Source organism: Notamacropus eugenii, chromosome 5, assembly GCF_028372415.1.
Source record: "Notamacropus eugenii isolate mMacEug1 chromosome 5, mMacEug1.pri_v2, whole genome shotgun sequence".
In the NCBI taxonomy this organism is placed as follows: domain Eukaryota; kingdom Metazoa; phylum Chordata; class Mammalia; order Diprotodontia; family Macropodidae; genus Notamacropus; species Notamacropus eugenii.
Window position 1 is genome coordinate 427711359 of NC_092876.1, and position 23268 is coordinate 427734626.

General features: G+C 41.1%; 1 protein-coding gene across 1 annotated transcript in view; it reads left to right on the forward strand.

Moving 5' to 3' along the window:
• The first annotated feature begins 2296 nt into the window (after positions 1-2296).
• The window catches only part of LOC140507129 (periodic tryptophan protein 2 homolog), a 37785-nt gene continuing 16813 nt past the window's right edge, over positions 2297-23268 (forward strand). Inside the window, exons 1-13 of the mRNA XM_072615099.1 lie at positions 2297-2384; positions 3580-3692; positions 5149-5243; positions 6156-6255; positions 10471-10614; positions 12481-12616; positions 12771-13006; positions 17231-17374; positions 18409-18479; positions 19769-19905; positions 20857-21005; positions 22237-22384; positions 23026-23176. Of these exons, the coding sequence (XP_072471200.1) occupies positions 2367-2384; positions 3580-3692; positions 5149-5243; positions 6156-6255; positions 10471-10614; positions 12481-12616; positions 12771-13006; positions 17231-17374; positions 18409-18479; positions 19769-19905; positions 20857-21005; positions 22237-22384; positions 23026-23176 (1642 nt within the window). The 5' untranslated portion in view covers positions 2297-2366. The remainder of the gene's footprint in view (positions 2385-3579; positions 3693-5148; positions 5244-6155; positions 6256-10470; positions 10615-12480; positions 12617-12770; positions 13007-17230; positions 17375-18408; positions 18480-19768; positions 19906-20856; positions 21006-22236; positions 22385-23025; positions 23177-23268) is intronic.

The window sequence follows — 23268 nt, forward strand, 5'->3', positions numbered from 1 at the left end:
GAAATTCACAGTTAGCAATCATAACTGTGAATGTGAATGGCACGGCTCTCCCATAAAACAGAAGAGAATAGCAGAATGGATTATAAACCAGAATCCAACAATATATTATTTATAAGAAAGACACTTAAAATAGAAAGATACACATAGCATTAAAAGCAAAATCTATTATACTTCCAGTGAAGTAAAAAAAAAAAAAAAGACAAGCAATAATGATCATAGACAAAGTAAAAGTAAAAACAGACCTAACTAAAAAGATAAACTACATTTTGCTGAAAGGTGCTGCAAAGAATTATTTCTTCTTCATATAATAATAATAATAATATCATCTTCTTTTAAGCAAGACATTAGGATTTGCAAAAATAAGTAAAACAATGCCATTCTCACAAATTTTTTGCTTTGGAAAACAGTTAATTTTCATAAACTATGTGATGTTAATATGCAGTGCATTTACTATTGTTATTTTTAAACGAATTAATAAATATTTTAAAATGTATCTTTTTATTTAGAATCAAATTGTTATCATTAATGGAATTATTACATGGGGGCAAGCATGCCCTGTTCTTTGGATACTTGCTAGGAAAGACCATGATGGCAAAGGGGAATAATTCTTCAATCACACTTGAATAAGACACAGAGGATATGGGGCAAATGGCACAGAAGGTACAGAGACAAATGGCGTGGAGGAGGTATAGAGGCAGATGGGGATGGGGTGGTGGAGAAAGTCAGGCAGCGTAGGGAAGAGAATGGAGGGGGAGTCACTTATGGATTAGATTGGGAACATTTGGCAATGTGGATCCAGATGGAAATGGAAGAATGAGGATGGGGGGAGGAAGGTCAGCAATTTGGGATCTTATTTTTATAGTTTTCTTTTTGGTGGCAGACAGACTTTTACCCATGCCACCTTAGGGTGAGTTCATTAACATATCCACATCGTCTTAAAGCTATCACTAATATTTGGTGTTCTGTTATCTGGAACTTATCTGAGGTGCACAGAGGCAGTTGGGGCAGCTAGGGGTTGCAGTGGATAGAGCACCATGAAGGAGTCAGGAGGACCTGAGTTCAAATCTCACCTCAGACACTTGGCACTCATTAGCTGTGTGACCTTGGACAAGTCACCTAACCCCAACTGCCTCATCCTGGGTCATCTCCAGTCATCCTGATGAATATCTGGTCACTGGATTCAGATGGCTGTGGAGGAGAAGTGAGGCTGGTGACCTGCACAGCCCTCCCTCACTCAAAACAAAGTCAAGTGCAAGTCATGTCATTATTTCTCTGATGGCATGGTCTTCGGCAATGAAGGAGGAACACACACGCAGAGGCAGTTAGCAGGACCAAAAGGTTCTGACAGCAAGACCTACCTGACTTCCTCTGATTTAGCACAGTCTCAGGATGTGAATTTCAGTTAATACATGATACAAGTAACTGTTACGCTCCTTTGGTCTACCGGACAATCTGTAAGTGATTTCTATGTTTCCTTTCGCAATCTTAGATCTTGTTATTATTACTTTAAACTGGCTACTTATAAATTTACTATGCTAACTAGAAGGGGGCAGAGAGTCAGGAGGACCAGAATAAGATAGTTTCAACACATAATACAGTCAATGAATTCACAATCATTATAGAGGTTCTCAATAATTTTTATATGTGTAAGACCAAAAAGCTTGAGGACTGACCCTTATAGGGGCAAGGATATGAGCACGATGCCCATGAAAAGAAGCTATGCTTCCACAGCACTGCTTTCCTTCTATCAGGCAGCCAGGTGGCACCGTGAACCTGGACATAGAGTTAGGAAGACCTGAGTTCAAATCCCGTCTCAGGCATTTACTAGTTGTGTGACTTTGAGCACACCAACTGAACCTCTGCCTGCCTCAGTTTCCTCATCTGTAAAATGGGAATGACAAAGACAGCTGATCTTTATATAGTGTTTTACCATGAGGTGATAGAATTATCCCCATTTTGCCGATGAAGGAATTGAGGCAGACACAAGTTAAGTGACTTGCCCAGGGTTGCCCAGTTAGTAAGTGTAGGATTTGAACTTAAGTCTTCCTGACTCCAAGAACAGTCTCAATAACTCCTACCTCCCAGGGCTGCTGTGGGGATCAAATGCGATTAAAGCTCCAAAGAAACGCGAGTTTCTTAAATCCTTAAATTAAATTAAAATTAAAGATCCTTAAATGCTCTTTTCAGAGAGCGCCTATTAGGCAGAATGGAGCACTTTTTCCTCCGAGCCACCAGGGGGCGCAGCTCCTTCCCAAGCGAATACTTCTCCTATCTATGGCCTACCTTTCCGCTTCACCGGAAGCCCGGGTGTCCGCGAGCCTGGCTGAACCTGGTGGCAGTGGGACTCCCATGCGGGGACCGCGGAGATGAAGTTCAATTACCGGGTGAGCGTGGAAGGGCCCCGGGGGAGAGCCCCCAGCCCCGGACCCATGCCGCGCAGCGCGGCGCCGCACTCACTGCGCATGGGCCGTGGTGGAGAGCGGGATGGGGGGAGCCGAGAGGGAGCGTGCGGACGTCCGCCGCGTGCCGGGGAGCCCGCGGGAGGCGGGGGCCGGGTCGGAGCCGCGGACGGCGCGGGCACGAGGCTCCCCGAGGCGGCGGCAGTAGCGGGGGCGGGGGAGGGGGAGGGGGAGGAGGGGGAGGGGAAGGAGGAGAAGCGGAGGAGGGGGAGGGGGGAGGGGGAGGGGGAGGAGGAGAAGAAGGAGGGGGAAGGGGAAGGAGGAGAAGGGAGGAGGGGGAGGGGGGAGGGGAAGGAGGGGGAGAAGAAGGAGGGGGAGGGGAAGGAGGAGAAGAAGGAGGGGGAGGGGGAGGAGGAGAAGAAGGAGGGGGAGGGGGAGGAGGAGAAGCGGGGGAGGGGGAGGGGGAGGAGGAGGAGGAGGAGAAGAAGGAGGGGGAGGAGAAGGAGGAGAAGCGGAGGAGGGGGAGGGGGGAGGGGAAGGAGGGGGAGGAGAAGGAGGGGGAGGGGAAGGAGGAGAAGAAGGAGGGGGAGGGGGAGGGGGAGGAGGCCCGGCCTGGGCCTGGGGGCAGTCCAGGTCCCAGCCTAGCACGTGCGCAGCGTTCTTTGAAACGGAACCGAGTTGTGGCTTGGTGATGAGCTTTTTGGGTCAGACAATGTTTTCATTTTATTCTGGGGTCACCGCTGTGCCCCAGGGTGTCCGAGCCCACTTGTGGTCACACTTAGAAAATCAATCCATCAATAAACATGCATTGAGCCCTGGAGCTCAGGGTGGACCCGGCCACAAACGCTGATGGACGTCCATCTTTCAGGGTCGTGGTGAGGATGAAATGAGGTGGTATTTGCCACACTCTTGGCACAGTCCTTGGCACATAGGAAGCCCCGTATACATGTTACGATCAATAAGGGTTTATCTCCGTTAGCAGCAGCAGCCATCGGGAGCCTTTCTAAACTAGGTTATCGATAAGGGAAGGCTTAGCCTTGAAGGTATGGGTGAGAAGGTACAGCTCCTCTTTGGAAGGTACCATGGCACCCCCGCTGCGGCTTTCCTGAGTATGTAAGACCTCTTAGTATAACAAGATCATAATCTTGGTTTTAAGGCAAATGTATTTTATTTCCTTCAGTTTTCCAATTTGCTGGGTACGGTCTATCGCTGTGGGAACTTGAATTTTACTCCTGATGGAAATTCGGTCATCAGCCCGGTGGGAAATAGAGTCACTGTCTTTGATCTGAAGAAGTGAGTACGTTGGAATACCAGCAGTGGTACTTTCTGCCTTTATAACACACCTGCTGGCATAGCTGGATTTCAGAGCTGCTTTTGCTCACTTTAAGTTTTACAGGAAAGTTGTGAATTGAGCGTATTTCACCTGCGTTTTACAGGGGACAGTCTCAGAGAGGTGTCAGAATTCATACCCCTTTCCTGCTAATTTCTTGACTAAAATTCCATGTTATGAAGTCATTTCGTACTGTTCTTGGAATACACAAAACAATATTATGTAATTTTAAGGAAATATATAGGGATAGTAGTTTAGACTTGATGGAGTAGCAAGGAGAGACAATTTACATGAGAGAGGACAGATGGTGATCTGGATGAAGCAGCATGGTGTTGTTACATGCAACTAGGACCAGGTTATACATTTATTGGTAAAGAAGGAAACAGATTAACGTTAAAGTAGTTCAAGATCCCATGTTAGGTAGGGAGAGCATCAGATTGGGAGTTGACAGCTTAGTTCTTGTCCAAATTCTATGACTGTGTGCATGTCATCATATTTTTTCTTTGGTCTCTGTTTCTTCAACTAAAATATGGGGGAGCTGAACTCTTTCTTAAAGTTACTTTCCTCAAAAAAGTCATTTCCCTCTCTTAAATTTTATAGAATTTAATTTATTGGAATTCAATTTTTGGTATGACTGATGTCTCATTTTTCTTTTGAATTGTCCTATACTTCATTTTCTATTTCATAAAGGAAAAATGGATAAAGGTGCCTAAGGTTGACATCCTATGAACTTGATCTTTATGGTTGCTCTATCTTACTTTCCTGCACATTTTTGTTGAGTAAGGCTCTCCATTACTTCTAGCATCATATCCAGACTCCTGTGTTTGGCATTTCAAAATTTTCACAACTTGGTTTCAGGCTACCTTTACAGCCTTATTGTACATTATTCCACTTCACAAACTCCTCAGACTAGCCAAACTGGCCTTCTAGCTGTTCCTCATATAAAACACCCCATTTTCTATCTCATCCTTTGTATAGGCTCCTGGGCATCTTCATTCCCACTTCTTATATTCTTTTTGTTATTTCCAAACTTTGCTCAAGTACTACTTGATTCATGAACCTTTTTCTTGGTCCTTTGCTGTCAATGTCTCCCCCAACAAAATGACCCTGTATACATTTTGTTTATACTTACATGTATGTGTGTAAATGTTGTCTTTCCCCAGATAACAAAAGGTCCTTGAGAGTAGGGACTGTTGTCTTTTTGTTTTGATATCTGCAGTGCCTACTACAGTGCCTAACATATGATAACTTCTCAGTAAATGCTTGTCCATTGATTAGATTGACGTGGTTAGGCTTTCAGATCAGATTCTGGGTTAGGACTAGAGAAAACAATTTTATATTGTCATTTATCTCAGTGCTAGGTTTAAAGAATGCTTGTATTCTCTCTCCTGGTTGTTTATTTTATTTTATTTTTTTTAGCAACAAGTCTGAAACCCTGCCTCTGGCGACCAAGTATAATATTAAGTGTGTGGGACTCTCTCCAGATGGCTGCTTTGCCATCATCATTGATGAAGGTAATCATTTAGCATGTGTTTCAGTTTCTTAAACAAGGAAATGTAATGTTAGTAAATCTAGTCTTTGGCTGAAGTTAACTTATACTCCATTTGTGTCTTTTGTGGTAACCTGACACTAAGTTGAAATGCATGAGTAAAGTCCTTTTATAATGAATATCATAATCACGTAGACTGAAGTTTACAAAATGCTTACCTCACGGCAAATCTAGTGCAAGTTATCAGAGTGAGTTGGCATATGTTAGACAACTTAGTGTCCTAGAAACCTAGGGGCACTGAGGAGTTAATTGACTTCTCCGGGGTCACACAGCCAGGATACATTTATCAGAGGCAGAAACCCAAGACTTCTTGACTCCAGGTTGAATCTCTGTTTACTATAGCACTCTGCCTTTCAGATCTATCCTTAGACACTTTCTAGCCATGTGACTCTAGGCAAGTCACTTAACCTCTGCCTGCCTCAGCTTCCTCATTGTAAAATGGTGATAATATAGCATTTACCTTCCAGGGTCTTAAATGAGGTAACATTTGTGAAGTACTTTGGAAACTTTGAAGTGCCGTGTATAAATGCTAGTACTATATCATCATGATCATTGTTAAGGTGTAATAGGAGCAGTGGATAGAAGCTGAAAAATGGGCAAATTTAGGTTCAATTTCAAGATAAACTTCCTTAAAATTAAGAGTTGTCCAAGAGTGGAATGGCCTTCTTCAAGAGGTGGGGGGTGGGGGAGGGGGTGGCAGGGGGTGTTCCGTTTCCTTAGAGATCTTTAAGGATGGATGAACCATTTGTTGGGTATGCTATAGTGGGGATTACTTCTGTCTATGGATTGTATATGACTATGGAATTCTCTTCCAGTCTTCAGATTCTGTGATTCTCTTTTTCCATCTTCTGTCAACTGTTTCTTGTTTTAATTTCAGAGGGAGCAGCCTTGCTTGTCAGTTTGGTTTGCAAATCTGTGCTGCATCATTTCCACTTCAATGGCTCTGTTCACAGTGTCTCCTTTTCCCCAGATGGCAGGTAAGGGGATGCTAGATTTATTGGAATGAGGAAGAAAGCTATGTCTTTTATTGTCCTTTGGATATTTTAAAAATATTTTATTTTTAAAAAAATCCTTATTTCTTTATTTTTAATGTTGATTTCAAAAAAAATTTCAAATTCTCCCCCTCTCTTCATCTTCTTTCCCATCACTGAGAAGGCAAGTCATAAGATATCAGTTATACATGTGAAATCATGCGAAACTTCTTTCCACATTATCCATGTTGCAAAAGAAAAAAAAGCAAGCAAAATAAAGTGAAAAAGTTATTCTTCAGTTTGCACTCAGAGTTCATCAGTTCTCTCTGGAGGTGAATAGCATTTTATCACATGCCCTTCGGAATTTCGTTGGATCGTTGTAATGATCAGGGTAGCTAAGTCTTTCTCAGTTGGTCATTGTTACAATATTGCTCTTACTGTAAATACGATATTCTCCTAGTTCTGCTCACTTCACTTTGCATCAGCTCGTAGAAGTCTTCCCAGGTTTTTCTGAAAGCATCCTCTTCATCGTTTCTATCGCCTCATGTGTCAGGTAGGGTCGTGGTTGGTCAGTGCACATCCATCAGCGCTGTTAATCTTTCAGTTCTTTACCGTATTGTAGTCAGTGAATATATTTTGGTCCTTGTTCTGCTCAATTCATGCTGCATTCATTCACACAAATTTTAGTTTTCTCCTCTTTTTCAGGCATGGCTCAATAATATTCCATTATATTCCTATACCCTAATTTGTTCAACCCAGGAGTGGGGAACCTGCAACCTTGAGGCCACATGTGGTTCTCTAGGTCCTCAAGTGCAGCCCTTTGCCTGAATCCAAACTTCCCAGAACAAATCCCCTTAATAAAAGAATTTGTCCTGCAACATTTGAATTCAGTCAAAAGGCTGCATCCACATGTGGCCTTGAGGCCGCAGCTTGCCCACCCCTAATTTAGCCCAGTTGAAGGGCAACCACTTTGAATACAGTTCTTTGCTACAACAGCAAGTGCTCATATTAATAGTTTTGTACATGTGGACCTTTTCTCAGCTTCTGATCTCTGTGATGTATGTTTTGTAATAGTAACTTTGGTCAAAGGGTATACACACTTCACTGACTTGTTCTGGTATAACTCCAAATTGCGTTCCAGAATGGCTGGACCAGTCACAGCTTATTTTCAGGAAATAGTCTGTGGATTCCTTCTGTCTTCATTTTGTCTTCTGGTTCTAATAGATCTGGGCAGTTTTCGCTTAGGATTTCTTGACTTGTAATGCCTGGGTTTTATTTTTATTATGGTTTTCAGTTTCAGTGATTCTTGAATTATCTCTTCATGCCCTGATTTCCAGGTTAGTTGTTATTGTTACCAGATATCTTAGGTTTTTTTTCTATTTTTTCAACTTTTTAATTTTGTTATGCTCTTACCTCTTGTCTCCTGGAGTCATTGGTTTCTTTCCTTTCTTTTTTTTTTTAATAAAGCCAAAGAAAACAAAGTTTATTAAGGATTCACCTAATTGGGTTGCCTCTTAAGGAGCCTGAGCATTTGTGACGCTTGTATTCACAAGTGGGCCAGATAGAATCTCAGCTAGACAGAGTCTGAGCTAGATTGAATCTGAGCCAAGTCATTGGTTTCTGTTATGTCTATTCTAAATTTTCAGGAATTCCATTTCTGGAAAGGTTTATTGCTTCCTCTCATAAATTGTTTATTCTTTTAATTCTTTGTTCAAGAGCTTTTATTTCATTTTTCATATCTTATTGAATTTCTTCTTGGTAATCATATTGTCTGTCTAGAAAATCCATTTTTTCCTTTGAATCTCTTGTAGTTGTTAAGTTGCTTTCCTTTTTAGAATGTTTAGTTTGCAAAATTTTTTTTTCCAAGTGGTCAGTGTTCTTTGGTTTACTCTTTCAACCTTAGTTCCTAAATTAAGGCTTTGAGCCAGGGCCAAATACCACTTCTTCATATGCTTTTGAATGAAGTAGTCAGTACTGTTTGATCCCACCTTGAGGCATCTAGATTCCTGCAATAAGCTCCCTCTATTTTCTAGGGTTAGGTACCTGTGGATCTTTGAAGTTCAGGGTTCTGATCTTAAAGACCCTCAGGGCCATGTCAGGACCGGGTGATAGAGACTTTGGAGCCTTGGGGTGTCCTGGTCTGAGCTGTGCTTGGTACTGATTGTTATTTTTACCTGGGAGTTTCTCTGTGGAATTCTCTGCTTAGGACAGAGAAACCTGCTGACCCCAGACCCTTCTGTGCTTGTCTTGGGAAACTGTAGACTGATTTACTTGCTCTGAAGCTGGCTTTCTTAGTGATCCACTTTCCTGTTACCCATGGACTGATGGCTGCTTTTTTTGTGTAGTTCTGGGGTTGAAAAAGTCACTGATTTCACATTGGATTTTTTGATCATTTTGTGGTCTGGTATGAGTTTCAGGTTTTTACTGTAGTAGGTTCTGAGGAGTTGGGTTAACTGCCTCCAGGTAAATGAGCACCCCATAGAGCAGCAGAAAGGTGCCTGGTGGGTGTGAGCTACCTCCAATGTGTAACCAGTGAGGAACTCCAAAGAACATGGATAAAGGATGTCATTAAAGAGTATATGGCAGAAAGACAAGGTTAGCTGTTCACATGGTGGCAAGAAGGAGGGGTAGTATGCCTGAATGTTCCACTGTTACCTTGAAGAGTTTAGGAGAAGTTGGGGAAGGCCTCCATTAGGTTGGAGGGACCTCCTGAGGCGAACTTTTGGGAGGACATGAACAAGAATCTGACTGGAGGTGCAGGTGTGGATTAGTTGTGATCTACGCTCTTAGAGAGAACTCTTAAATTGATGAGGTCACAGAACCTTTTCAGCAGTTGACATTTTGATCCTCCCCATCCTTTGTTTGGTCAAGAACTCTTTCTTTATCCTTGGTTCTAAAAGACATGTTTGTGTCTCTAGTTTGATTATGATGTGATCTTTAATGCGGAGGTCATGTGTCTTATTTGGAACTTACTGTGGGCTATGGTGTGAGCTGTTGGTCTAAACTTAATTTCTCTCTGATTTTCCGGTTTTCTTAGTGTTCCCCTATCCTCCCTGAATAATGGGAGCTGAGATGTTTAGGTTTATATAACTGTGTTACTATTTTATTATTTCTGTTTGCTTCTATATATCAGTAGTAACTAAGAGAGTTGAGTTGCTTCACGTGTTCAGAGTTAAGGATGTCCTCTCCAGTAATGTCTCTGAAGCTAAGAGAGCAGTGATTGAGGCTGAAGTTGGGATTGAAGACATCTTTTAGAGCATGGTCAGAGAAGTAACTAGCGTGTGTGCAGATTGTATACAGTCCCCTCACGTATTTCAGGAATTGATCTTGTAGTTAGAATGATCATTTCTTCTGCTGGATTTCTTCTTCATATGTTTAATTGTATCATTGTCAGCACTGGATTATAGACAGAATTAGGGGATGGTTGTTAACACAAGTTGCCAGGCCTAGAGGCCTGAGGGCTACCCGAGTCTTCTTACCTTACCTCTCGCAGTTCTTCGGCTGGCCAAACCGGATAGTCGTATGAGAGAAGAGACCTCCCAGAGTCGAACAAGGGTTAAGCTTTTATTCAGGGTTCTGGTTACAAGTGCAGGGGGATTCTTCCTTAGGAGGGAGCGAGGAATCTCCCAAGGAGGCAAAGATCTTACAATAAGAGATTGGAAGCAGAAGTGTAAGTGGGGAGAGAGGGGGAGGGAAGAGCGAAGAGAGGGAAAGGGAGGAGAGGCCTTCTGTCCTGTAACGACCCCTCCCGAGCTAAGAGCGCTTTCAGGCTTTCCTGATCCTAATTAAGCTCTCCAGCCGCATAGTTTGCACCTGAATACCGTGCTTGTTAGATAACAATAGGTGTGCCCAGATCCGGGACAATCTCGAGGGCGGGGAGAGCTCTCTCCCATCACGTTTCTCACGGGAAGAGGCGGAAATACACGAGATAGCTCGGTTCACCTCGATTCCCAGCCGTTTCCTGGGGGTCCTCGTGAGAACTCTAAGATTTAGAAGTTCCCACCTTTACCCGCCCGAGACTGTCCACATGGAATTGAGCTTCCATCCCCAGCAACAAGTCATTTGTGTTCTTTGTTAAGGCACTTGCTAGCATGTTTATTTTAATAAGAGTTCACAGTTATTGGACTGAGTTATCTATTCTGACCTCAACAATAGCAATAATTTTGAAGTGTTTGTTTTAAACTTGCTGTATGTATAACTTTTGTACTATTCGTTTGGCAGGAGATTTGTGGTGGCAAAAGACAACCTTGCCCAAATGTATTACGCTCCTGGAAAGAAGCGAGAATTTAATGCCTTTGTCTTGGACAAAACTTACTACGGGCCGTATGATGAAACCACATTCATTGATTGGACTGATGATTCTAAGTAAGTATTTCTGTATGTTGTTTTTCGATGATGAACATTGATAGAGACCTTATATTGGGTGAAGAAGGATGAGACGTATTACTAAAATGCCATTTGTTGCCTTATTCAAATGACAAACTTCCTGGCAAGTAGACCACAACAATTTGGATCTAATTTAATTAACTGGCATGTCTAGGTCACAGCAGTATTTTTGCTTGAAAAAATATTTTTATTGCTTCAGGTAGGAAAAAACTAGATTTTTTTTTTTTTGGTTAAATCTGAATCTTTTTCCTTGTATTATGTGTACGATACCTTGTAGTTGTGATCAATAAGTCACATTCCAGGTTCCTCAAATGTTCAGATACGTTTTGTGGTTTAGATGTTCCCTGAGTGTAATAGAATTGCTTTCAAAATATTGGTACCGCTAACAACATTTCTTGAGAACATAGATACAGTCACAAAAGATCTTAGAAGTCATCTAAGTCTGACCTGTACTGAGGTACAGAAAGCTTAACACAATGCATAATTGAGCTGGCATTCAGACCCAGATAATGTCATGCCAAACTGATTACAGATACTCCAAAATGAGTGTTTTTTTCCTATGGTGGTGTGCTGTGTTGTATGTAGAGTGAGGTGTAGAGATTTTAAAACAACACCTGCACCTTCACATTTATCGTAGTTCTTGGTATAATGATTTAACATAGCAGTTTTCAGACTAGAGATTTGAGGCAGATGTTCAGATGTAGTCTGTCAGATTAATTCTCTTCTTTCTTACTTTAGTTGGAAGCTGGTTTACATGATAGTTTATTTTCTTATGTAAAAAGTGGTGGGTAGTAAGTGGTTAGTGAATCAGCCTTGGAATCTGAAAGACATGGGTTTAAGTCTTGCTCCTGACATATGTGTATATGACCTGTGTGACCTTGGTCATTAACTATCTTCCACATTTTGGTTACTTCACTTCTCTTAATACAGCCTAAAATTATCTTAGCTTTTTTTCCTGCTTCTTATTGACCTTGAAGTCTCTACTCAGACTTTTTCTTTACAAGAAGTGTTATTTAGTTACGCTCTTAGCCCATTATCACCCTCCCCGCCCATTCTAAAATTGCTTATAAATTAGTTGTCATTGTTGTGTTTGTCCTTCATTCTTGAAGAGGACCATGGTATCAGGGAAATGATGACATGACTTGCAGTTGACTTTGATTTGAGGGAGGGAGGGCTGTGCAAGATCACCAGCCTCACTTTCTCCTCCAGAGTATCTGGGTCTGGTGGCCAGATATGCATTAGGACAATTGGAGATGGCCCAGAATGTAGTGGGAGACCCTGACCCTTTTAGGCTAAGGTCTGTTTAGGGTCCCACTTTAAGTGAGGAATAGGCCTCCTTTAAGAAGTGAGTCAAGGGATGGCCCCTTAATAATAAAAACAAAAAATCAAACTAGAAACCACTGATGGTGGTGAAGCCATGATGGTGAAGGGCTTTAAGGTTGTGTCATATGAAAATTATTGGTGACATAGAGAAGACAGGACTTAGGGGAAACGTGGCAGAAGTCTTCAAATATCTTAGAGGGATTAAGCTTATTCTGCTTGGTTTCAGAAGGCAGAAATAGGAAAAGTGGTTGACAATTGATAAATTTAGGCTTGTAATTTTCTCACTAGTAGAACTGTCCAGAAGTAGAATGTTCTCTTTCACTAAAGTCTTCAAGCTGGAGTTGGATAACCACTTGTCAGGTAGGTTGTAGAGGAGACACTTGTTCCGTTATGGTTGGTGGCCTCAGAGCTCCATTAGATTTCCTGGAGATTTTATATTTGTGATAAAATGGTGATCAAAGGCTTTGTTAGTCAGATCATAAAAGACTACATAACTTGAGTTGCTTTTTCTTGTGATTCAAGGTGCTTTGTGATTGGGAGCAAGGACATGACATCCTGGGTGTTTGGAGCAGAGCGATGGGATAATTTGATCTACTATTCACTAGGAGGTCACAAGGATGCGATCGTTGCCTGTTTTTTTGAAGCTGGAAGCTTGGATGTATGTAGACAAGCAAACACTTAATGGATACTTAATTTTTGATGAATTAATTTCTTATTGCAGTTACTTCCTTTCTTTGTGAATTCCATGGAGGAGGAAGCAGCTTGCAGGAGAGCATCGCCTTTTTGGTAACTTGTATGTTTTGGTCCGACAGCTGTACACTTTGAGCCAAGATGGGGCACTCTGTGTGTGGCAGTGTGACACAGAGCTAGATGGCCTGAAGTTGAAAGCTCCTAAAGGTTGGCGAGCAGATGTACTGCAGAGGGATAAGGAGGAGAAGGAGGAGGAGGAGGATGATGACATAGAGAAAGCGGACAATACCATTCATGGAAAAACTGTTCCAGATGATGAAAAGAAAACGGATAAAGTGAAATACTCACATGTGGCAAAGTAGGTGATTTTCTCTCCTCCATGTTCTTGTTCAAAGAATTAAATTCAGTAACTGTTTCAAGCAGATGTTGAAAGCTTTGGTATTTGAGGCACCTCTTGTGATTGTTGCCCTTTGATGGCTTTCATATTCTTAGACCAGAATGGAGCAACTCATATGCTCAGCTATTTCTACATATGGTAACTGGTACAGCATTAAGCCTCTGTCACTCTCTATCCTCCCCTGCCATTGTCCATTATAGAACTCCCGTTCTGTCCTAACGAATTGCTCTTCCTTTTTTACTTCTGTTTTCCTGTAATGATGGAAACCCCACTTTCCCCAGAGGACACAGCGTCCCTGGTTACTCCCTCAAGTACTCGAAGTGCTTTTTCTTGTGCTCCCTGCACTTGTGCAGGAGGAAGGACTGCGTTGACTTGTTGCTTCTCATCTCCACTTTTGGACTCTTTCCCTATCAGGAACACTTGGCAGGTTCTTCTTTGAGGTTATTCCATACAGATATCTGTTTCATCCTCTATTTAAATCCTGGTGGCAGTTAGCTACCAGCTGCAAGGTTATTTTCTCCTCTTTTTTTAAGTTTAGTACCTGACTCAGTCTTCTTCTCCATCCCAGCTCCTGAGTTTATACATGCAGAATTCAATTTACATGTTGAGGCCCCTCAAATACCTTTGTTTCTCACTTCCTCAGTTTTCTTTATGTCTTATACTCTGTACCTTTCCTTCATTTCAGCCATGCTCAGGGATGGGCTGTCACTTCCCACATCTCATTTTAACCTCTTTGGATCTCTTTCCTCAACTGTAAAATGATTGCTTGGCATAGGGGCAGCTAGGTGGTGCAGTGGATAGAGCACCAGTGCAGGAGTCAGGAGGACCTGAGTTCAAATCTCACCTCAAACACTTGAGACTCACTAGCTGTGTGACCTTGGGCAAGTCACTTAACCCCAGTTGCCTCATCCTGGGGCATCTCTAGTCATCCTGATGAATATCTGGTGACTGGATGTAGTGGAGGAGAAGTGAGGCTGGTGACCTGCACAGCCCTCCCTCATTCAAAACAAAGTCAAGTGCAGGTCATGTCATTATTTATTGGATGGCATGGTCTTCAGCAATGAAGGACAAACATGAGCATTGGATTAGATGACCTCTGTAATTGTACCTTCTATCACTAACATTCTAAGGTTCCTTGTTGCTTGTTCAGGGTGATTAAAAAGGAAATCTATAAATTGAGTGCCTTGATTTTAATCAGTTGTTATTTGTGCCACACCTCTTTGGTATATAGTGCCATGTGCAGGTGCTGAGGGGAATACTTAGAAGCATTTCTTAAGAAGGAGGCTTAAAAATAGTACACTGTCACATAAACTGCGTACATGGTGTGGTACAAGAAGGGAATGTTAAGGGGGTAAGATTTTTAAAGAAGTTAATGTGTGCTGAAGTGGCCAGAGGAATCTTGGAGGAGGGAGGGGGAATCTTATCCGACTTCTAAAAAAAAATAGAATTTTTTTTCCAATGCCACATAAGGACAATTTTTAACATTAATTTTAAAAAAATTGTGAGTTCCAGATTTTTCTCCCTCCCCTGCCTTCACTCTGACTTCTGAGAATGGATTTGAGTAAGTGAGGAAAGAGCAAGAACACAAATCTTAGCCAGAATGCTCTCATGGCAGAGGTGAGGAAGAAGTATTCATGATGGAATTGCAGGAGACATGAAAAACACAGGGAGACATGAAAAACACAGGGAGACAGGAGCTTTGTGAAGGAATACTGAGCATTGGCTAGCAGTGTTTCTTAAACTTAGGGTTGTGACCCCAAATAGCATTGTGACCCACTGGACTAGCCTACGTGTCACCTGGAAGCCATGCTCTGGATCTTACTCTCTACTAGTGTGGACCATGGAAAGGTTCTGGAAAATAACATCTCAGCATTTACTATTTTCAAAACTCAATTTTTGTAGCATTTAGATGTATTTAAGGGAAATAGCATGGCACAGTAGAAATGCTCAGGATTTGACGACAAAGGACGTGGGTTAGGTTCATACTCTGCCATTTGTGTCTGTAACCTTGGCCAGGTCATTTAACCTCTGGTCCTCAGTTTGTCGTTTCGTTGTTTCAGTTGTGTTGGCTCTTTGTAACCCCTTTTGAGGTTTTCTTGGCAAAGTTGCCATTTCTTTCTCCAGCTCATTTTACAGATGAAGAAACTGAGGCAAAAAGAGTTATGTGACTTGCTCAGGGTCACACTGCTAGGAAGTGTCTGAGGTCAGATTTGAACTTGATGGGGTGCTTGGATGCCTGTGCTCACACCACAATTCCAAGATCAGATTTCTCTTTAGCCTCAAAACACTATACCTGGAAGTATCTCCCCAGCCCAAGGACACTATGCCTAGCAATTACTCGTGAGAGTGCTCCAGTGAAATACTTTTCTCTCTCTCTGGTACAGTGACAAACTGCACCAGTAAGAATTATTAGTTTGACCTGGCTTTGTACTAGCTCATAAAGATATTCTGTACCCACTGGACCATCTATACCAATTCTCTACTTTATTATATGCATCCTGGACTCCTCATTATGTGTATTCTAGACTTAAGACATACGTATACTCCATACATCTATCTTGTGAAACAAGACAGCAATGGGTGGCACACTGGACAATCCTCAGTCGCCCCTGATCACTAGTTGACTTAGTGATGCAGCAGACCTAAAGACCACACCTCCTTGTGGCCCTCCCCTTGGGCTTTTCCTGATGAGCTCTGGGTAAAATCTAAAAGTAGATGCCAAAAGTTCATGTTCTTTTAAGAACTGACCATTTTTAATTAGTCCCTAATCCTGCCCCACATCACTTAGTTGGCATATTTGGCACATTTTTTTACTATAGTTTATCCTATATAAACTTTAACTGTACCCCTTTACGGTCTCAAGTTCCTTAAACACTTTTGCCTGCTGTAAAGTGTAACAATAAACTTTTGCCAACTTGACTTAATGATTACTTGAGTCTATGAATTTATTCCAGGTGACCCTGTCCAGGACTCTGGCCCTGGAGGAGTCCCTGTACCTCTCAAACCGCATCAAACTCAGAAAAATTCTGGCACTCTATCCATTGTGCCACCTAGCTGCTCATTCCTCAGTTACTTCATCTGTAAAATAACTGAGTTAGACTTGATGACCTGTAAGGGACTTGTAAGGTCTTTTCCAGCTCTTAGTCTATGATCCTATGTCCAGTATAATTCCTAGCACCCTCTTTCTAGATAACTGGGACCTGCTTTCCTAAGATCCCATTGGACTATCCAGGACATCCCGAGCCCCAAAACTAATAAATTCTGGAGAGATGAATTCAAAATAACTTAGAGACCTACCCTGTAATGTGTTTGTTCTACTTATGTGGGTCTTAATAAATATTGCTTTATATGGTAGTTACTTATGTATCCTTGAGAAGAGCAGGACATGGTAGGTAGGGGCCAGTCCATATGGTCAGGAAGACCTGATTTCAAGTCCTGTCTCTGACACACAGTAGTTTTGTGATCAGGCATAAGTAAATAAAGTAATCTTTCAGTGCCCCAGGCCACTCTCTTAGGAGCACATGGTAGAGGTGAATCTCCAGTCTGTAACCGTGGTAGAATTTCCATACCATGAGATGCTCATACTGATGGAATCATAGATTGGGACTCCAAAAAAAGAGTCCCCTTTATTTCCCAATGCTCTGTTGTAAATTTCTGGAGGTCCTGGTCTTGCTTCCCTTTGTTCCCCAAGAATCTAGTACACATTGCCTTACATGCATAGGTTGCATGTAATAACATGCACATAATAGGTTCTTGAAAATTTTTTTTCTTGAGGGAGGGGAGCAGGTGAGGAAGAACAATTTGAAAGTTGATATCACAGTTGAGATCTGAGTTGTGATGTGGTGCCAATAGTGGTGCCAACGAGAGAGAGATGATAAACATTGCAAAGGGATTTCAGATTCATTTGGAATCTCATAGGAGAAGGCATCTTAAATGCGAGCACTTCAGAAGGGAGTAACAAATGAGAGTAGAAGATCATCTCTACCTCGTAGTTTGGCCTGGTCATAAGAATTGTATTCACCTTCTGTTTTAAATTGAATTGTTTTGTTGGGTTTTGTCTGTACAAAAAAAATACTTTGACTTCAGATATCCAGATAATTGAGGCAGCTATACTGGGGGTTTGCGTGTGCACAGCCACCTGAATCTTTTCCTAACTGCAGTTCTTTGATCTTTACGTTGATTTAGGTACTTCTTCAACAAAGAGGGAGATTTTAACAATCTTACATCTGCTGCATATCACAAGAAAACTCACCTTCTCGTCACTGGCTTTGCTTCTGGAATCTTTCATCTACATGAACTACCTGAGTTCAACCTGATCCACTCCCTGAGGTAAGTTCATTTGCAGCTGTAGTGGTAGGCGTATATTGGAAAGATTACTGTGGCAAAAGGTGCTGATGAAATGAAAGAACTTTGGAGTTAGCTGAGAGGACTCAGACCAACGAGTTCTGGCATTGGTATTTTTCCAACTACGTGATAAAGTTTTCTTTTCCTCTGTGGCAGAATTTCTGTAATAAGGAATAGTCCTCTAACGAAACCATTAGGGAGTCAAGCCAACAAGCCCATGAAGTTTAAAAAAATATATTAAAAAATTTGTATATACATAAATTCTACATTCTGTGATAAATTCTGAAGAGAATTAAGATTTCAAAGCTTGCACATTGTCAAGTTGCTTAAATTTATTTATTAAAATGTCCCATATTAGGGCATATATTTTGTGCAGTGACAGCAATATAGGTAATCTCTGATTTAGAAATTTGGTTATGAATATTGATTGATAAGTTTACTTAGTTGTCTTTCAGTGAGTTTAGTTTTTGTTTTATTTCCTTAAATCTTTTTTAGTAACATTTTTGGTGTGGTACAGTTAGTCAAGTTGACTCACTTCTCTTTTCTCTGTCTTCTTTCTGGTAGAACCACTTTATAGTCTCTGAAGCAAATTAGAGTATAGGTATTGCATTCATTTTGCCTTCGAATGCCCACTGGATCATTGCTGAATTTGGTCATCTGATATGTGGGCAGTTGCATCATCATCCTCATCATTACAGCTAGAATTTATGTAGCACTTTAAGGTTTGCAAGTAGCTTTATAAGTATTAGCTTGCCTTATCCTTACAACAACCCTGGGAAGTAGGTGCTCTTATTAACCCCACTTTACAAACGAGGAAACTGAGGAACTTGCGTATCCAGAGGCTTCTAGCTAGTTAAGTGTCTGAGGCTTTGCTCCCTCCAGGGCCAGTGCTCTTCCCACTTATGTGCCTTGTAAAGCATATAATCCACGAAAATTACCTTGATCTCAGAAAACTTCAGTTAGGATTGTCCTTTGTTCTCTTTTCTCCCTGTTTATCTCCATTTTGATCTCTCCATTAGTATTTCAGATCAGAAGATCACATCGATTTCTATCAACAGCACCGGAGACTGGATCGCTTTTGGATGTCCAGGTTTGTGTCTCTGGAGTGAGATCATATAGAGAATATTCACTTGTCCCCAAGAGACCTGGGCGTAGCTGCTCGGGCTGAAGTTGAAACTCTGAGCTAGATGGTCATTCAAGTTAGTGTAGTTTGAGCATAAGCCAAATCATAGACCCTTACTGTTAAGAAAAAGCTCAGGTAATACCCAAGAGGTGGTGGTGATTTCCTTTACCATCTTTGTCATCGTAATGCCAATGTGATACCCATAGCAACCTCTAGGAATATGTGTATTTCCAGTAAACTTGTGAAATATAATAAATTGTCTTCCTCAAAAGCAAAATATTTATTTAGGACATCATTAGAGTACTAAGAGGTAAGATTTAACAGGGTATTTATCACTAATCCAGGGGGCGCTGACATCTTAAACCTTTCTGGCCTCCCCACAAAAACAAGTTCCCTTAGACAAATTCCTCCTTCTTCCCACTCACAGCTTCGCTTTTCTCACTCTGCTTGTGCTCTCTGTCTCCTTCTTGGGCAAGTTCCTCCCAGTCTGAGCTCTGTGTGACCCAGGTTCCATGTGATCACAGGCTCCCTCTGTTATGCCTACTAATGGGCAGGGAAGATCTTCCTATTCTGTTAATATTACAGTTATTTGAATAGGACTTGAGGGGAGTTATGTCTGATTTCAGTTAGGAGGTTGTGCGTATGACAAGAGTTTAAGTTCTGAGCTTTTTGTTGCTTATTTTCAAGAATTTTTTTGTTATGAAATTAGCATATCAAACAATTCAGTATCCAAAGAAGTACAGAAAATGATGTTATGTGAAACTGTGAATTTTTTTAACATATATTTTGTGGGGTTTTTTCTTTTTTAGTATACATTAAATTTAACATGCCAGTATCCACATGATCCCACTTTTCTCTGCCCCCTTCTAATTTCGTCTCTCTTCTGGGCGTTTAAAAAATTTCATTGGTACCTTCTCTTTATTCTTTTCATCACTGTCATTACCCACCTATTCCTATGCCACTTAACATGGTCCTGTCCCACCCCAGTCCCAATCAGAGCTCTTCCTTGTGACAGGTATAGTCAAACAAAACAGACATAAGCCATTTCTGACAGTGACTGATGTCTCATCCTGCGCCTCTGGTCCATGGCTTCTTTTCCAAGAGGTAGGAGGCATGCTTCATAGTATCAGTCTTAAGGAGTCATATATACATATGTGTGTGTCTGGTGCCTGATTCTAGTGTAGAGGAGTAAGATATTACTACAGAAGTAGATTCATTATGTACTCAATTTCTTGTAATATTGTATTGGTCCCCAGGTCTGGGTCAGCTGCTGGTGTGGGAATGGCAAAGTGAGTCCTATGTACTTAAGCAGCAAGGTCATTTCAATAGCATGGTGTCTTTGGCCTACTCTCCTGATGGACAGTACATAGTGACTGGCGGCATTGATGGAAAAGTAAGCTGGGGTTTTATTATTAGCTGTTGTTAAAACCAATGTTAGCCTGCATTACCCCTCCAGGGTAATGTAAGTTGCTCATTCTAGTGGTTCTTCTGAAAGAACTGTTTCACCTCTTGTTACTTAACTAATTCATAGATCTTTAACTACTTCATAGATAAATAATTCACAGATATTCCTTGAGGAGTGTGTATGTGCAGTCTATTCATCATCCCATGAATCTGAAGTCATATAGCTCTAGTTTAATTTATAGAAAGAAGAACTAAGTAACTCCTTGTATTTTCTTCCACTCTCAGAAAGAAACAGTTTAATAACTTACTTGTGTGCAGTTAATTTAAATAGTCATATATTTTGAAATATTTATTCCTATTAAATTCTGTCTTGTTATGTGTCAGTATTTGGTTATATTTAATTATCTGTGGTCAGCATCACCATTTGAGTCACTGCACATATTGGTAAAGTACAGTTTGTACTTTTAGGCTTCAGATTATGCATGGATTTATGTATTTCAGTTAGACAAATTTTTTGGCCCTTTTTTTTTCTTTTAAAATCTTTTGGCACTATTTTTCTGTTTTAGTTGATGCTGAGGACAAGGTGGATGGGGATTGAAGATAGGGACAGTATTCTCTTCCCATTTTGTCAACTCTGACCTTGCCTGACTTGAAGTCTGACAGTGGTGGTGCAGGTGTGACCGAGTTAATGCTGTAGAAGTTTGAGGATGTGTTTTAGTGAGCTTAGTTCTTCAGTGCTGTCATTTTCTATACTCTGATGTAAAAGAAGCCCTCTGAAATTAAATTAAAAATACAGAGGTTAGCTCCCTTTTAAACAGCAGTTACAGCTAAATATGTGGTATCTATAATTAAATTCAGTATTGATCCTTAATTACTCTTTTGGAGGTGTGAGTGGAACCTGTGAGGGTATTATAAAGTTCACAAACCTTTTCTATTGCAGGTGAAAGTATGGAACACCTTGAGTGGGTTCTGCTTTGTCACATTCACAGAGCACACCAGTGGAGTCACAGCCGTGGCATTCACCTCCACAGGTTATGTTATTGTTAGCGCTTCTCTGGATGGAACAGTGCGAGCCTTTGATCTCCACAGGTAATAAATTCTTATGTTGTATTACAATGTAAACTCAGAATTCTGGAACTAAAAAGTACAGTAAAGTGACCTAGTACAAATCTTATTTTATAGATGATGAAAAACAAAAAGTCCCGGAACATCTTTTCTGAATTATTTTTCTTTCTACTCATTAGCTGAAATTTAGGATGGAAAAAAAAAGTAGCTTGTCAGTGTTCTTGGGTACCACAGTTTTTGTTCTGAAACACAGGTTGTTTGAGAATAGAACCAGAAGAATGCCATAGAATCTCAGAACTGGAAGAAAACTCAGTGAACATCTTGTCTGTTTCATACCTGAACAGGAATCCCCTCTAGAACACCCATTCTACAGTAGAAGCACCTGTAGTAAAGAGGAATTTATGATTTCCTGGGGCAACCTATTCCATGTTTGCGTACCCCCACTGAGAAGCTTTTCATTACACTAAGCTAAAATTTGCTTCTCTACAATTACCACACAGTTCTAGTTTTGTCCTCTGGCACAAAATAGAACAATTAGAATTCCTCTTCTGTACAAAAATCCTAGAAATACTTGAATACAACTTAGGTCTCCTCATTCTGTTCTTCACCATCTTGGTTGCCCTACCCTCAGATGTTGATCTGTGTATCAATCTCCGTCCTATTTGTGGCTTACACAACTGGACACAGTATGGCCAGTGTGGGGTGAATAAAGCAGAGTACAGTGGGACTGTTTCACTATTTGCTCTGGATCCTGTGCTTCTTTTAATGCTCAAGTCAGGTAGAGGGTTTTGGATGTTATGTCACCTGACTCATGTAGCACTAATCCCCTAGTAGGGGTTGGGAACCTGCAGCCTCACATGTGGCCCTCTTAAGTTCTCACGTGCAACCCTTTGACTGAATCCAAACTCCACAGAACAAATCCCCTTGGTTAAAATGTTGCACCCAAGGACTTAGAAGGCCACTGTGTCCTGGAGGCCGCAGGTTTGCCACCTCTTCTCTAGAGCTGTGTCTCACAAACTTGGCTTGGTCAGTTTTCTCTTTCATCTTATATTTGTCAAGTTGCTTTTGTTGAATATTTGTACGGCTTGATATCTGTCCCTATTCAGCCTATCATTCTAGTCTGTTGAGAGCTCTTTGGAGATTGACTGTTACATACCATGCTAGATATTCCTAATGGCAATGCCCATCTAGTAATTGTGAAAATGCATCTGTAAATTAGCAATGACATTAAACCCTTTATTTTTTTCCCTTGCAGATACCGAAACTTTCGCACATTCACATCTCCTCGCCCGACCCAGTTTTCTTGTGTGGCTGTGGATTCCAGTGGTGAAATTATTTCTGCCGGTTCTCAGGATTCCTTTGAAATCTTTATATGGTCCATGCAGACTGGTAGACTCTTAGATGTAAGGAACAGAACTTAACATATAAAACTCTTGGCACTGAAGCACCATGTAAAATAGGTGTGGGGTTTTGAGGAGGGGATGGTGGTTGTAAATGAACAAGAACGTATCTGCCTCTTGTCCGTATTACCTCACTTGCAACAGAGAGAGCAACATTAGATTGGCAAGGGGGAATTCTTTGCTCTCATTCATCTTGGCTGGTAGTGTAGAGAAGGCAAAATTTCAGAAAATTCTGGTGTTTTTAATAGCTCCTAACCTGTAGGTAAACGCAACATTTTATTTTTATTAATTATCTAATTTTCTGTGAAGTTTCCCTAGATGGAATTAGGATGTACTGTCATTCTAGAGGGGTAGGGACAAAAGAGAAAGAAAGGAATGAGGTGGGGTGGAGGGGGGAGGGGAGAAGGAGAGGGAGAGAGAGAGGGAGGAAGAGAGAGAGGGAATGGAAAATGAAAAGAGTGTATGGTAAAAGAAACTGACTTTTCAGGAAGCCAAAAACAATTATATCTCTAAATCTGAATATATCCATGGTTAAGTCATGTTGTTTGACATAGGACAGTAGAATTATATTTGCTTGTCACATTACCCTACCCTCTTCTCTTACTATTCGTTTCCCTTCTCTTTGTAAATTTAAAATTCTTTAGGTTTTATCAGGCCATGAGGGCCCCATCAGCAGTCTGTGTTTTAACCCAATGAAAGCCACCCTTGCTAGTGCTTCTTGGGATAAGACAGTGAGATTGTGGGACCTACTTGATAGCTGGAGAAGCAAGGAAACATTAAATTTAACCTCAGATGGTAAGTTTTATCTTACTTCATTTCTCAGTAAACTACAAGAGTACATAATGGGAGAAGGTTCAGATTTGTGACTTTAATTTGGAAGATTTTTT